At 36.4% G+C, this 14,477-nt stretch overlaps 1 protein-coding gene across 1 annotated transcript in view; it reads right to left on the bottom strand.

The window, feature by feature from the left end:
* MEI4 (meiotic double-stranded break formation protein 4) overlaps window positions 1-14,477 on the bottom strand; it is a 211,541-nt gene that overhangs the window by 69,969 nt on the left and 127,095 nt on the right. The window contains exon 4 of the mRNA XM_029944995.1: window positions 1,562-1,693. Coding sequence (XP_029800855.1) covers window positions 1,562-1,693 — 132 coding nt within the window. The remainder of the gene's footprint in view (window positions 1-1,561; window positions 1,694-14,477) is intronic.

Raw genomic sequence — 14,477 nt, 5'->3', positions numbered from 1 at the left:
CTTCTGCCCAATTCTTCACTAGATTATTCATTTTTTGGGTGTGGAGTTTGGTGAGTTCCTTGTAGATTTTGGATACTAGCCCTTTATCTGATATGTCATTTGCAACTATCTTTTCCCATTCTGTCAGTTGCCTATTAGTTTTCTTGATTGTTTCCTTTGGCATGCAGAAGCTTTTTATCTTGATGAGGTCCCAAGAGTTCATTTTTGCTTTCATTTCCCTTGCCTTTGGGGATGTGTTGAATAGGAAATTACTGCAATTACTGCGGTTGAGGTCAAGGAGGTTGTTTCCGACTTTCTCCTCTAGGGTATTGATTGTTTCCTGTCTCACATTCAGGTCCCTTAGCCATTTTGAGTTAATTTTTGTGTATGGTGTAAGAAAGTGGTCTAGTTTCATTCTTCTACATGTTGCTGACCAATTCTCCCAGCATCAGTCTCTTTTCCCTAGGATACTCTTTTTTGCTTTGTCAAAAATTAATTGGCCGTACATTTGTGGGCCCAGTTTTGGGTTCTCCATTCTATTACATTGGCCTATGTGTCTGTAAAAGTACACGCAGTGCCTCTATTTTCTGTTAACTTCTGCCTTTCAAATATATGTTTCAAGTAGTTCCTTTTCCATGACATCTTTTCAGGGACCTGCAACCTACCTTGATCAATTCCTTGATGCTGGAGCTCCTACAAACACCACCAAGTGTTTTAGCACTTCACTGTTTTTTCATCTAATAAATGTGTCTTCTTTCTTTCTCAAATGGAGTTTTAGCCCATATCAGTAACAATTAATTTAAAAACCTAACAGAGCACTTAAGAGAGTTTACCATTTAATAGTCACCTAGATGATTTATCAGTCATTCACTGAATTCAATTAGATTAAACAGTATCACTAAATGTAGGGAATTTAGATGTAAGCAACTGGTTAAACATTATTTAAAATTTATACATACTTTTTTCTAATCTGAAGCAGGCTCCAGGCTCTGAGCTAGTGGTCAGCACAGAGCTCGATGCGGGACTTGAACCCACAAACCATGAGATCATGACCTGAGCCGAGGTCAGACGCTCAACCAACTAAGCCACCCATTTGCCCTGCAAAGAACTTTAATAATACCAATCCCTGCATCTTAAATCCAGAGACTTCCCTTTGACCAACCTAGCATATGGCTTAACAACAGGGTATTTAAAAGTTAATCAGATGATTCTCATGAGCAATTAGAAATAAAAACCACTGGTTAAAGGCTTTTCTTCATTTAGCATCCTTTCCCATCCACTTTCCTCTCACTGTTTTGCTTTAGGAACATGCTGCCTGATAGATAGGCCATTCACCTCAGTATTGCTTGTCACCAGTGGCACCTTTGGCACACATATGCATGTAAGGATGATAAGAGGGTATTATTTTGAAAACTCTGTTTTGAAAGTATCTTTACAATTTTAGTAGGCGGTAATAGTATTCACATACTTTAGGGAAAAAAGGTAATGAATCTAAAATATCAGCCTGGCAAGAAGAACAGAAAGAAAAGGAAAGAAAAGTCTATAGCTATAAATAAGAGTTGCAGTTTCAGGCTATATGTACCTGATTGATGGTACCCAGAATGTCAGCGAAGCTGTTCACTTCCGATAAAAGCTGATATATCATAGATTTTCTCAACAAGTGGCAACTTCCCAGGGTTACCATACTCTTGGACACATAATGCTGCACCTGAAACTAAAGATAAAAATGAATAAGTTTATACTTTCTATCAAGTCAAGTCAAAATATATTAAGTGGGCATTTTCTAAGACTTCATTACTGAATTCATACTGTCAGGAGTATAAAAAGTGTCAACATAATTCTGGGTCAGTCTTAAGCAAAATTATGAAATAGACACTTTATCTGTATATATGTAATAACATTTTCTATAGCAGTTAATATTTTGAAATGTATGAAAAAGTGCTGAAATATAAGTTTTAGCTGAAAAATAAATAACTATATAGAGATGATAGACCATATATAGAATGAATAAAAGAGATGATAAGACTCTTAAGTGTTTATCCACTAGATATACGTATAGGTACAGATATAGATATATAAAAAAGTGAAAGAATGGAGTTTGAACATGTCTTTTGGGACAGCTATTGGTACTTGATGAATCCCACCTCCACACCAGAGACTGGTGGAAGGACTTCTCTGTTTTCCATAAGTCAAAAGGCAGGCATTGGAGAGAGAGGAGAAAAATGGAGAACTATAAATTTTCATCTAGAGGCAGCAAAAAGTACTCAGCAGTAAATAAATGTAAAAGGACACTAGGAGACAATAAGCCATATCCATACAATTATTAGGAGAAAGGCCATTTGATTATTAATCACATTAGAATTATGTATAACTCATAGCTGGAACTTCATTAAATATAACCTTTAATATTATTTTGAATTTTTTCAGTTTATTATTGAGACAGAGAGAAACAGAGTATGAGTGGGGGAGGGACAGAAAGCGAGTGATACACAGGATCCAAAGTAGGCTCCAGGCTCTGAGCTGTCAGCACAGATCCCCATGCAGGGCTTGAACCCATGAACTGTGAGATAGTGACCTGAGCCGAAGTTGGATGCTTAACCAACTGAGCCACCCAGGTACTCTATTAACATTTTGGAGAAAGGAGGCTTCAGAAGAATCTCAAAACAAAGAAATAACACATACCTTTTTGTTGTTCTATAGGAGACTAAAATCATATTGAGGAGGCATTACTTTTGCATATAAAATGTTTAAATGATAATGTTATATAAATAATGACATATGGAAGTAGGAAATGTCACCTGTTCCTTTAAATTAAACACTTAAATTAGCTATTTCTCAAATTGATAGTTCAATAATATACTTTAAAAGTTAATCAATGACAGTAAAATGGTGAACATGTTAGAGTTCAAAAGAAGTTTCTATTATAAATGTGAATTTGTGTAACTAGTTCTTAGTAATAGTTTTCTAAGTCAAGTTGTCAACTACATCCTAAAACCACATCAATTTATTACCATAAGAAATCATAGTTATTTATCATTATTATTTCTTTATAATGTAACTGGCTGAGACTCACACCCTCTGTAACTCTCCACTGCCAGTTGTTTGTAGATTTTGTACATTTTTTTGTACCTGAAAAAAGAATACTCATATCTGAACTCTAAAAAGATTTCTGTTGAGTATTTCACAGATGCTTTAGTTGTTTACTTACCTCCTTTCTTAGTATTTAATTCTTTAGGAGATAAAGTGAAGAAAAAATTCACAGTAAGATAAAAGGTACTTCAGAGGGTAGGAATGAAATTATCAGGGTATTAACAAGGTTGGGTTTGAGGAGTCTGGAACCTACCACTGCCTGAATCAAATCTCATATCCAATGCTTATGAACTTACACTAGCAAGTTACCTTTTGTATGTTTGAGCTTCCACACCTGCAATTGTGATAGCACCTACTCAGCTGTTGTGCAGATTATGTTAGACAGTAACAAATGGTTAACACAGTGCCAGGCATCCAGTAAGTGTTCAATAAATGTTACATGCTACATTGTAGGTTGATAATAAAAAGGACTGAAAATTACAGAAGTTTAATTTATTGAACCCTGAAAAGTTAAAAAGTAGTAATAAAATAAAAACAAATATTTTTCTAGAGTTAATACAATCCTATTAAAGAACACTGCCAAGAAGAAAAGTTCATCATAAAGACCTTTGCCAGAATCTAGATAGGAATTGTTCCTGTCTCCCCAATATGACTGAAATTTGTAAGAGAACCAAGACTAAGTATATAACGGATAAGGTAATTTAAAATTCTGTTAATATTTTTATAAAAATGGCCTCTGTTCTTCCTTGCATTTCAATTGACACTTGCCCCTTTGTAAACATAGTGGAACTTTTGAAAGAGGCTGGCATGGAGGCCAGGGCTTACAACATTACATGAGAGGCTACTGTGGTGGAAAATACGGGAGATCTCACTCAAAACCTATGCTACCTTTTCCTCCTCTAGCACATCTTCCTGTATTTCAGGGACTGGAAAGCTATTAGTAATTTCCCTTAGGTTCCTGTGCAGAAGGAATTTTGGATATTATTTGAGCTCTGCCATTCAGAAGTACTCATTTGAGACCTTGATTTGGAAGAGCACTATGGAAGAAGAGAAGCAGGGCACACGGCATGCATTGTGTTAGGGCAGACTGTGGCAGCGGGACATGGTTTTGGCTCATCTTGCAGCTGGTTCAGAGGCTTCCTACGTTTGCAAGTTCTTAATCCTGACGGAGGCAGTAGGATGCTACCTTGATCACGCCGTGGTTTAGGGAGTCATTCCTGTAAACTCAGCCTTCTCAAATACTCATAAAGTCAGCCAAATCAAATGTGCTTCGATCTACATATTTCCCTGGAGGATTCACAGACCCAGTGCTGACATTTAAGTCTTCAAATATGCAGAAGCGGAAATTCCTACCGCATGCCCAATACGTTTCCCCATCTGATTGGTGCAGAAGATAGAAGGATCTTAGAGAATGGCAGTGAATTAGCACAAACCTCATCAGGGTGGTTCTACTGTTCCAGTTGTAGTTCCCCTCCTACACTGCTTCTGATAAGGTTAGACAGCTCTTAATCCGGGAATATTTTTTATTATGCCAACAATGAAGCAGCTTGCATTCACCTATCAGACCTTCAGTATTCATTTTCTGTCCTAGTTAAGGCCATGTCAACTTGCTGGCTCTGTGTCATTATTTAGTTCATAGGATTCCGATCATGAAAACATTCCACAGGACATCATGCTGGTGTACTGTATCGGTATCATGCTGATATGGCAATTGTTTTAAAGGCCCTGGTAAAAAACCTGCATTACAAGAGAGTGGACCCCAGGATTCGGGTACCTGATACACCTGGGACATTAGACTATCCCTTCCAAAGTGAAACACAGGTTGCTTTAGTATGCATTTCCCATCAGTAATAAAAATATATTAATACTTGATGGGAATTTGTGGATATTTGAGGCAGCAGATATTCATATAGGTTTACCATTTGGATGCAGATACTGAGTAAATCCTGTCTATAAACTTTGAGAAGAGTCCAGAGTAGTATAACCATCTCTAGCTGGTCTAAGTTGAGGAACAGGAAGCTCCACCACTTGGGCCTTACCACCAATAATATTTGACATTCTTGCAGTTCACCAGTAACTGCATGGAGCCTGTAGCCAATTGTAATAAGAAGATCACAAAAGGAGAACCCTTGGTTTGGGAAGAAAGCCAAACCTTTCTTGACAAGTAAATATAACCCCCCTTCCCCCCCCCCCCCCACACACAACTATTTGGTCCTACTAGAGATTAAATAACTGCCTCATCATGGGACACCAATTAGTCACATATGCCCATAGCTGCTTATTTGAACAGTGTTACCTAAAGTCAGTTATACACTGCAACACTACATCATCAAGCTATACTATATATAAAATCATAATCAAGCTGGAAATAAAAGCAGAAGTGGTGCTTGAGCAGTAACTTCCAACAAGAATACTACTCCTTATAAGACTGAGTTATAAGAAATTTATGTTCTAAAGCAGTGACAAATATATGATGCTCTTCCTCTGATAGCCAGAATATATGAGTTCAGGAACTGAGGTACAAAAGAGAGGGAACTCTCAATATTAGATCTAGTGATTCATGGATAAAGTATTCTTCACACCCTTGTGACACTCAATTCTGGTTTAGAGGTCTAAATAAAAACGTAAAATGGTTCCTACCAAAGAACTCACCAATTATTTCATTAACTGGAGGCTGAGATTTCCATTTGGCTATATGAAGTTCTTTGTGCCACTCTACCAGTGGCAAAAAGGATGTTCCTATGTTGGGTGGAACACTCGATCTCTGGGTGAGGAAGACAGGGATTTGAAACACAACAGCAGCAGAAAATATTGTATTTGGAAGCCAAGAATTACCCGGTATGAATGTCCAAGTGGTATAAGTAAACAGAATACTATAGCAACTTCAAGAGGAAAGTCCACTAAAAGGCCAGATCCTTCAGGGATGAAACCCTTGGTAAATCCAACTAATTGAGGTTCTGGCTAAGGACAAAGGAAGGATGGAACTAGCAGTGGAGGAAGAAAGTCAATATAAATTGTAGATTTATAACTAGTTTAGAACTGAAGGCCATGAAGGGATATTTTTCTGTGTGTGTGTGTGTGTGTGTGTGTGTGTGTGTGTGAGAGAGAGAGAGAGAGAGAGAGAGAGAGAGAGAGAGAGAGAGTAATAGAGTATCGGTAGGGTATTTTGGCAGTGCAAGTGGCTTACTTTATAATTTAGTCCATGAATTGCAACATATTTTGATAGAACTGGCACAGGCATGATTATCACATAAACTCACTTCACATTACATGAAATGACTGAAACTTTGAATGCTTCCTTTTGAGAAGAGGTCTACAGATTTTTGTTTCTATAGAGCGTAGGTACATTATGTCTTCAGAGTATACTGTTTTTGCTATTAATAGTTTGGGGAAGTTTGAATAAGGGAAAAATGAAGCTTTATTGATTTTATATACATAAATATAAATAAGTATATAAATAAATCTAAATTTCTCTCTTGCTTGCACATGTTCTCTCTCTATATATAGATATACACATGTTATATAAAAGAGCTGACTGTCTGTTCTAACCCTGACTCTGCAATGTACTACCTATGTGACCAGTGGTAAATTACTATACTTCTCTGTAGCTTAGTTTTCTCACGTGTAAAAGAAGGATAAGAATAGTTACTATTTCCCAGGCTTGTTCTGAAAAATAAATGAGTTAATTCATTTGTAATGAATGTTAGCTATTTTTAACTCTTAAGGAGATAACCAAATAGAATTAGAAAGCGTGCTCTCTCTCTCTCTCTTTTTCTCTCTTTCCATCACATTTGCCGGAGAGCTCACACCTCCTCCACGCCATTGCTTCTCTCAGGGAGGAGAAGCACAGGTACCTGAGGTCTGGACTAACATGCCGGAGGGAAAACACTCTAGGCAAAGACTGACAGAATCTGCTCCTTCGGCTTTAGTTGCCAGAGAATTTAATCTTTGTGACTACAGTGATAAGAAACTCTAAGAGTATGCCTATCTCCTGACTAAGAATACTTTTCAATTTAAAAAAGAAAAAACAAAAGTGGGACACCTGGCTCAGTTGGTTAGGCAGCCGACTCTTGATTTCGGCTCAGGACATGAACTCACAATTGCACTCAGTGCAGAGCCTGCTTCAGATCCTCTGTCTCCCTTTATCTCCCCCTACTCCACTCACATGCTCTCTCTCTCAAAAATAAATAAAGAAAAAAGTGAAATCTAGGAAAAACAAGGCATTGACCAAGAATGCTTAGATCAAGCTCTGTTCTGGCAAAAACTATGACTGACATATGGTAAAGTCCTATTCTTTAAGTCAAAGTTCCAAGTAGGCCTTTTTATCACAGTAGGCTTTTACTCTCAAAGTATGTATAAACCCAGGGGCAGTATTCCAGAAGTGTTCTCAAAGGTGCCATTAGTGGGAATCTACAAACCAGAGAGCTTGGCAGTTTCCTAAGGGAAGACCTGGGTTTTATAAACATTGGGAGGAACTCCTATGAAGTGCGTTTGGAAAGACAATAGTAGAGAAGCTCAGCCCACGTCAGAACAGCAAGAAGTAGCAGGCACCCTGGCAAGTGTGTACAACAGAAGCAAGGAGGCTCTGAGACGAGGTCACGCTTGAAGACCCATGATCTACCTGTAGACAGCAGGATCTCAGTTTTGAGTAGCTGGTAAGAAACTGGGAAGGATGACAACACAGAGAAGCAAGAACAGGGAAATAAGACAGGAACTCTGTTTCCATGCCTGCCAGATATGGAACAAGGCACAGAAAATGTTTATTGGGATTAGTATGTGAGGTGGGTCAGAATTTTTAGACACACTACTAATTTACTAGTTTGAACTGAAATTATCCATGGCCCTCTGAATCATTGCCATTGGGACAGGTGAGAACCTAGAGCCTGAGGAAGAGTTAAACACATACATATGGCTCAACTCACTGCTAGAAAAGGGGTTATAAGGGGCAAAATTAAACTATGTAATGGCACTGATTCACATCAAGATATATTTATCATTGAGCTTCAAAATGAAGACTTAAAAATCAAAAGGTAAAATTTGGTTAGGTTTAGAGCAAGAATGAGAAGGAGCAGTCTAATTATGAAAAAAATGGTATAGACTTAACACATGACAAGAAAAATCTATTTTATTCTCATTTTTCCCAAAGGAATGATTTTATGTCTGGGGATAATAAACATAATATAAAAGATAAATAGAGAAGATTAAGCAGAATTAAAGTTTCAAATTCAGTGAGTACGTCAGCATCTAGCCACTTGAACTGAACTCAAAGTTGGAAGAATTTTATCCTAAAGTACACAACGTACTTGTAGATGTAATTAATAATATATTCATTATAATTACTGAGAAACAATACAAAAGGCACTAAAGGAATAAAAGTAGGAAGGGCTATGTGAATTTTTTAAAAAATGAAAGTAGTTGTCTCAATCCACAGAATAATATATGTGGATTCTAGGACAATTTTAGGCTATTGCTATGCAGAAAATTTGTGAGAACTAAGAGGAGCATACAGAGTCCATGAGAAAAGTGCATCAGTTAAAGAATAATATCAGGCCACACTAACTTTAATTCCTGTCCTATTATGATAGAGTTTTTTATCAAAAGAAGTGCCGAACATAAAATATATTGATTTCAACAAGGCCTCCGAGCAAGCCCCTAGGATTTCTTTAGATATAGTAGGGACCACATAAGTTTCAGGATGGGTGAAAGAACTGTTCCTAAAGAGCATGGGTTACAATCTGCATGGACTCTTCTAATAGCAGATCACAGCACTTGGCTCTATGGTTAGTTTTTATTGAATAATTTGAACAAAATCTTTCAAATCAAAATTTCAACTATGTAATACTAGGAGAAACCACTAGTGCTATGGTAGCAAAATAAGATTCAAATGAACTCTCGAAGCTATAATAATCAGTTTCAAATGAGCACAATGTAACAGAGATATAAGAAAAGTTATATCTATTTAAGTTTCTATAAGATTCTATAAATCTGCTAAGCATTTATCCAGATTGGAGCTAAAGACACTGTCCAGAAGCATCCAAAAAACCCCAAAAGGGACCAGTGGCACCTTCATAAAAGTCCTATTTCCTGCAAGATGGTCACATGGGCTTGGGGGTGCCACAGGCAAAATTTCTGTTACACTGTCATTCTCAAAAATGACTTGCTCAGTGTGACTCTGAGAATCTGGAAAGCTCTGGACACCCCCCCCGCCCGGCAACAAGCTTTAGAACAGCCATCTGCCTATTCACAGAACGGACTGTGCTTATTTATGACCAACTTCTCAAAGGTAACAAATTAATAGAAAACAGTTTCATTTCCTTATCATTAGGGACTGTGTGATATTACAGTGGAAGTCAAAAGTAAATAATAAAAATGTGACATTTTATGTGCTCAAAAGGATGTGAGGGGCTCTGGAAACCTTATGCCTTCTCATTTAATCAAAATGTTTTGTATTGTTGAATCACTGACATTTGTTTGAAGGTGTACGTGCACTGCTAATATTAGATAAACCACACTTAACAATACCAGCAAAGAGGTGAGTGCTCACAAGGTCACAAATGAATTCTGTGACACAAATGTTAAGAAAACACTTTCAGATCAAAGGTATATAATTAGTGACAGAAATGGTTCTGGAAAGGCTGTCTAGGGATATGTGTTGGAAGACCAATGCATTCCCTCTATTTTTATTGCTCTCTATTCATATCACTCTACTGATGAACAAAATCAAGTAAAACCAACTAAAAGCTATGGAGGCAATAAGAATTATGTGCTTTCTTATGCCTAGACAAAAGAGTTGGGACACTTCATCTAGTATTCCAATAACCTGGATAATAACATTTCTCAGTTTTTAAATGGAAGGAAGTAACACTCAGACATGTTAAGTTCATGTGGTGAGGGGCAGAGTCTAGATTCAGATTACTTTTTTTTTTAACTTGAATGCCTATATCTCTGCTGCCAGTGAAATAAAACTTACTGGAAAATGTGGCAACAGAGTAACAGAAAACAATATCAGTATAAATATACTACGTATGATTCATTAAGCTTTTATTTTGCATTGTGTATATAGCTTAGTGTTTATATATTGTATCGTTTAATCCCTAATCTTATGAAGAGGCATAATCTCAATTTAACAGGGAGAGTAAGTAGCTTGTTCAAAGTTAGATCAACTACACATAATCAGAATTCCCTTGTGCTGTTAACCATTATATATCCAAAGCATCATATCCCAATCTCTCGTGAAGGCATAAAAACTCTGAAAGCCCCCAGGAACATTTATGGGAAATTTTCAACCTCTTGCCAGATTTTGATTACAGTGTTTATCAATTGCCACAGTAAATGAAGGAAACACAATTGTTAAGACTGTGCACCATCAATTTCTGTTAGCAGACCAGCACTGGAAGCAAACTGAACAGTAGGGGAAAAAAGACTCATATACTGAGACCGATGGTACCAGCCCTAAATCTGGGTAGACAAGGCATTAATAAGTTCCCTACTTTCTAAAGCATCTAATGCATTTAACCCCTTTATTTTACTATTATTCTATAATTAATATGAATTAATTGTATAAAGAAAACCAAAGTACTTAGGATAAGGAAAACTATTTTAGGGGATGTTACTTCTGGGAAGCGGGGAAATAGGTACAAAAACCCTTTTCCCATAAATGCGGTATGTGCACCTGAAAACTTTTGAAACAACCCAAATCTTCAGCATTATCAACCATAGCTATTAAAAGAAGTCTGGTTCATCAGGGTATAGATGATCACAGCAGGCACGCAAGTAGCAGGCAGTCATGTTCAGGAAACTGACCTCTGGAACTAGCCACGGCTTTAAGCGAACCAGCATGAGTACGGGACTGCGCCACTCCCCTAGCTCTCCGGGTCAGAGCAGCGCCAATCTGTGCTGTAGAACAGAAGCTGTTGTATGAAGATCTTAAAACTTCAGTGCGTTAAAAGTGCAAGTAAATGATCCAGACTCAAATGAAAGTGAATCATAAAAGAACACTTTTAAAAAGCTCTCAACATATGAAAAAATACACACTACAAAAGTAAATTATGTTACATTGTTTAGAGTAAAAGTTTCTATTTCTATTAATTACATAAAATGATGTTTTAAAAATAACTAGATGTGTTAAGATTCTTTAAGGTAGGCATTATTCATGAAAAAAACATGAATAGGACACTTTAAAATAAAAGCTATCAGAGCCAAACATAAATGGTTATACATTGATTCATTCTTTATGGCAAATAGTGACCGAACGTAGTCCACGTGCCAGTGATGGGCTAGTCCCCATTATCACTTAGATTCAGCGAAGAATAAAACAAGATTACTTTTGCTCCAGTAGTTACTTCTGCTTATGGTTGGCAAGATACTGTAAAATGCTATCAAGATGCAATTCAACTTGATCCTGATGGGAAAGAATACTTTCCAAAAAGTTAAAAATGTGACTCTCATACAAATTTAGAATAAATACATGTCATTTATATTATTAATGAGCGTAAAGAACATTTAGGAATTCGGTACTGGACTTATAGAAAAAATACTGAAATAATACTGTTAAGTTAGATACATAACTGGTTAATATCTGACAGGATAAAACCCTAACATAACCTCTGGGGATGCCTCTGTGTGTGTGTGTGTACAGAATTTTTATATATAGAAGTCATTTATGGGTTAATCTGGAACTTCACTGAGTTAAAATAAGTCTGACAAAACACATTCCCAGACATTTAAATAATCCTTGGGTTAGCCTGCTAGATAATGGCCTACAGCATCAGAGAGGATGAGTTACCAACATCTTGCCTTATTTATAGGATCATGATAATGTATCATAACAATAGATAAAGTAACATATATTAATGCATCCCTGAATTCTTAAGAAAGGAAAGGAAATCCTTGGAAACCAAAAGAAAAAGAAGAAATGAAAATAAGAAGAAATCAGACTACTAACTTTCAGGAATGGAGAAGCAGACGTTGCTTATTGGCAAATAATATTAGCACAGGACTCTCAAGTAAGGCCTGGATCCTTCCAAAGTGGCAAATTGTCTAATATCCCTTAATCTTACAGAGCTAAAGTACTAATGAAAGACAGGCTGATAAACATCTATGTGCCAGCAAAAGAAATGTCCAAGTTAGTAATGATACCAACGGCAGAATAGTAGTCACCTGTGAGAATGTGCGAAGCCAGCCATGTCTCCATTGGGTGTGCAATTCAAATGTACACTACTGAATATGCCAGGACCCTAAGCTGAGAAAGTAAGCTTTTCTGGAAACTAGAAGATGCAAATATAAAACCACTCTTTTCAGCTTTATTGAGATAAAATTGACATATGACATTAAGCTTAAGATGTATGCTGTGATGATTTGATAACTTATATATTGTAAAATGATTACCACAACAGGGTTAGTTAACACATTCATTGTCTCCCATAATTTCTTTTTTGTGGTAAGAATGCTTAAGATCTACTCTTAGTATCTTTACGTATATAATACTGTATGATTTTTTAATTTATTTTTTATTTTTTAAATATTGTTTAATTTACATCCAAGTTAGGTAGCATATAGTGCAACAATGATTTCAGGAGTAGATTCCTTAATGCCCCTTACCATTTAGCCTATCCCCCCACCCACAACCCCTCCATCACCCTCTGTTTGTTCTCCATATTTAAGTCTCTAATGTATTGTCCCCCTCCTTGTTTTTATATTCTTTTTGTTTCCTTCCCTTATGTTCATCTGTTTAGTATCTTAAATTCCTCATATGAGTGAAGTCATATATTTGTCTTTCTCTAATTTTGCTTAGCATAATACTGTCCAGTTCTATCCACATAGTTGCAAATGACAAGATTTCATTCTTTTTGGTTGCTGTGTCAAACTCCATTATATATGTGTATATATATGTATGTGTATATGTGTGTGTGTGTGTGTGTGTGTGTATACACACACACACACACACACACACACACACATCTTCTTTATCCATTCATCTGTTGATGGACATTTGGGCTCTTTCTATATTTTGGCTACTGTCAATAGTGCTGCTATAAACATTGGGATGCGTGTGTCCCTTCAAAACAGCATACCTGTACCCCTTGGGTAAATACCTAGTCGTGCAATTGCTGGGCCATATAATACTGTATGATTAATTTTAGTTGCCAAGCTGTACATTATATCACCAGAATTTATTCATCTTCTAACGTCATTTGTATCCTTTAATGAGTTATCTCCCCATTTCCCATACCCTACAGCCCTCTGTAAACACCATTCTATGTGTTCAGCTTTTTTAAGACTCTGCCTATAAGTAATATCAACAGTATTTGTCTTTCTCTGATTTAATTCACTTTACTTAATGCTCTTAAAGGTCCATTTATGTTTTGCAAATGTCAGGATTTACTTCTTTCTCATGTTTGAATAATATTCCACTATATGTATATATTCCACGCCATCTTTATCTATTCATCTACAGATAGACACAGGTTGTTTTGCTTTCTTGAAAGGCTACTATGAATATGCTGCAATGAATATGGGAGTACAGCTGTCTCTACAAGATTCTGATATCATTTCCTTTGGAGATATATATATATGTGTGTGTGTGTGTGTGTGTGTGTGTGTGTGTGTGACCTAGAAGTCAAATTGCTGAATCCTATGATAGTTCTATTTTTAATGTTCTGAGGAACCTCCATTCCATTTCCTGTTGTGACTGTACTAACATTCCCAGTGCTCAAGAGCTTCCTTTTCTCTACATCCTCACAATGCTTTTTATCTCCTGTCTTTTTAATGACAGCTGTTCTGACAGGTGTGACGTGGTATCTCATTGTTGTTTTGATTTGCATTTCCTTGATGCTTAGTGATGTTCAGCATCTTTCAAGTACCCGTTGGCCATGTGTATGTCCTTTGAAAAATGTTTATTCAGTTCCTCTGCCCATTTTTTAATTAGACTGTACTTTTGATAGAGTTGTAAGAGTTCTTTTTCTTCTCCCATTCTGGAGGCTGCCTTTTCATTTTATGGATAGTTTCTTTTGCTGTGCAGCTTCTCCATAGGATGAAGTCTCATTTGTTGAATTTTGCTTTTGTTGCTTGGGCTCTTGTTTTTGTTTGTATGCTTTGCCAGTGCTCAGTTCCAGGTTCATCTCTATATGTTTTTTTTTTTTTTATCAAAGAATAGCTGATTTACAATATTATATCAGTTTCAATTATATTAGCTATGCTTTTATATAACTACTATATAGTTATAATCACTATATAGAACATAGTGATTTGATATTTATACACACCACGAAATGATCACCATGATAAGTCTCGTTACCATTTGTTATCACACAAGTCCTTAAAATATTATTGACTATAATCACTATGCTGTACATTACATCCCTGTAGTTTATTTATGTTATAAATGAAGACTGTACCTCTTAATCACT

Source organism: Suricata suricatta, chromosome 7 (assembly GCF_006229205.1).
Source record: "Suricata suricatta isolate VVHF042 chromosome 7, meerkat_22Aug2017_6uvM2_HiC, whole genome shotgun sequence".
Taxonomy (NCBI): domain Eukaryota; kingdom Metazoa; phylum Chordata; class Mammalia; order Carnivora; family Herpestidae; genus Suricata; species Suricata suricatta.
This window is presented reverse-complemented; position numbering and strand designations above follow the sequence as displayed.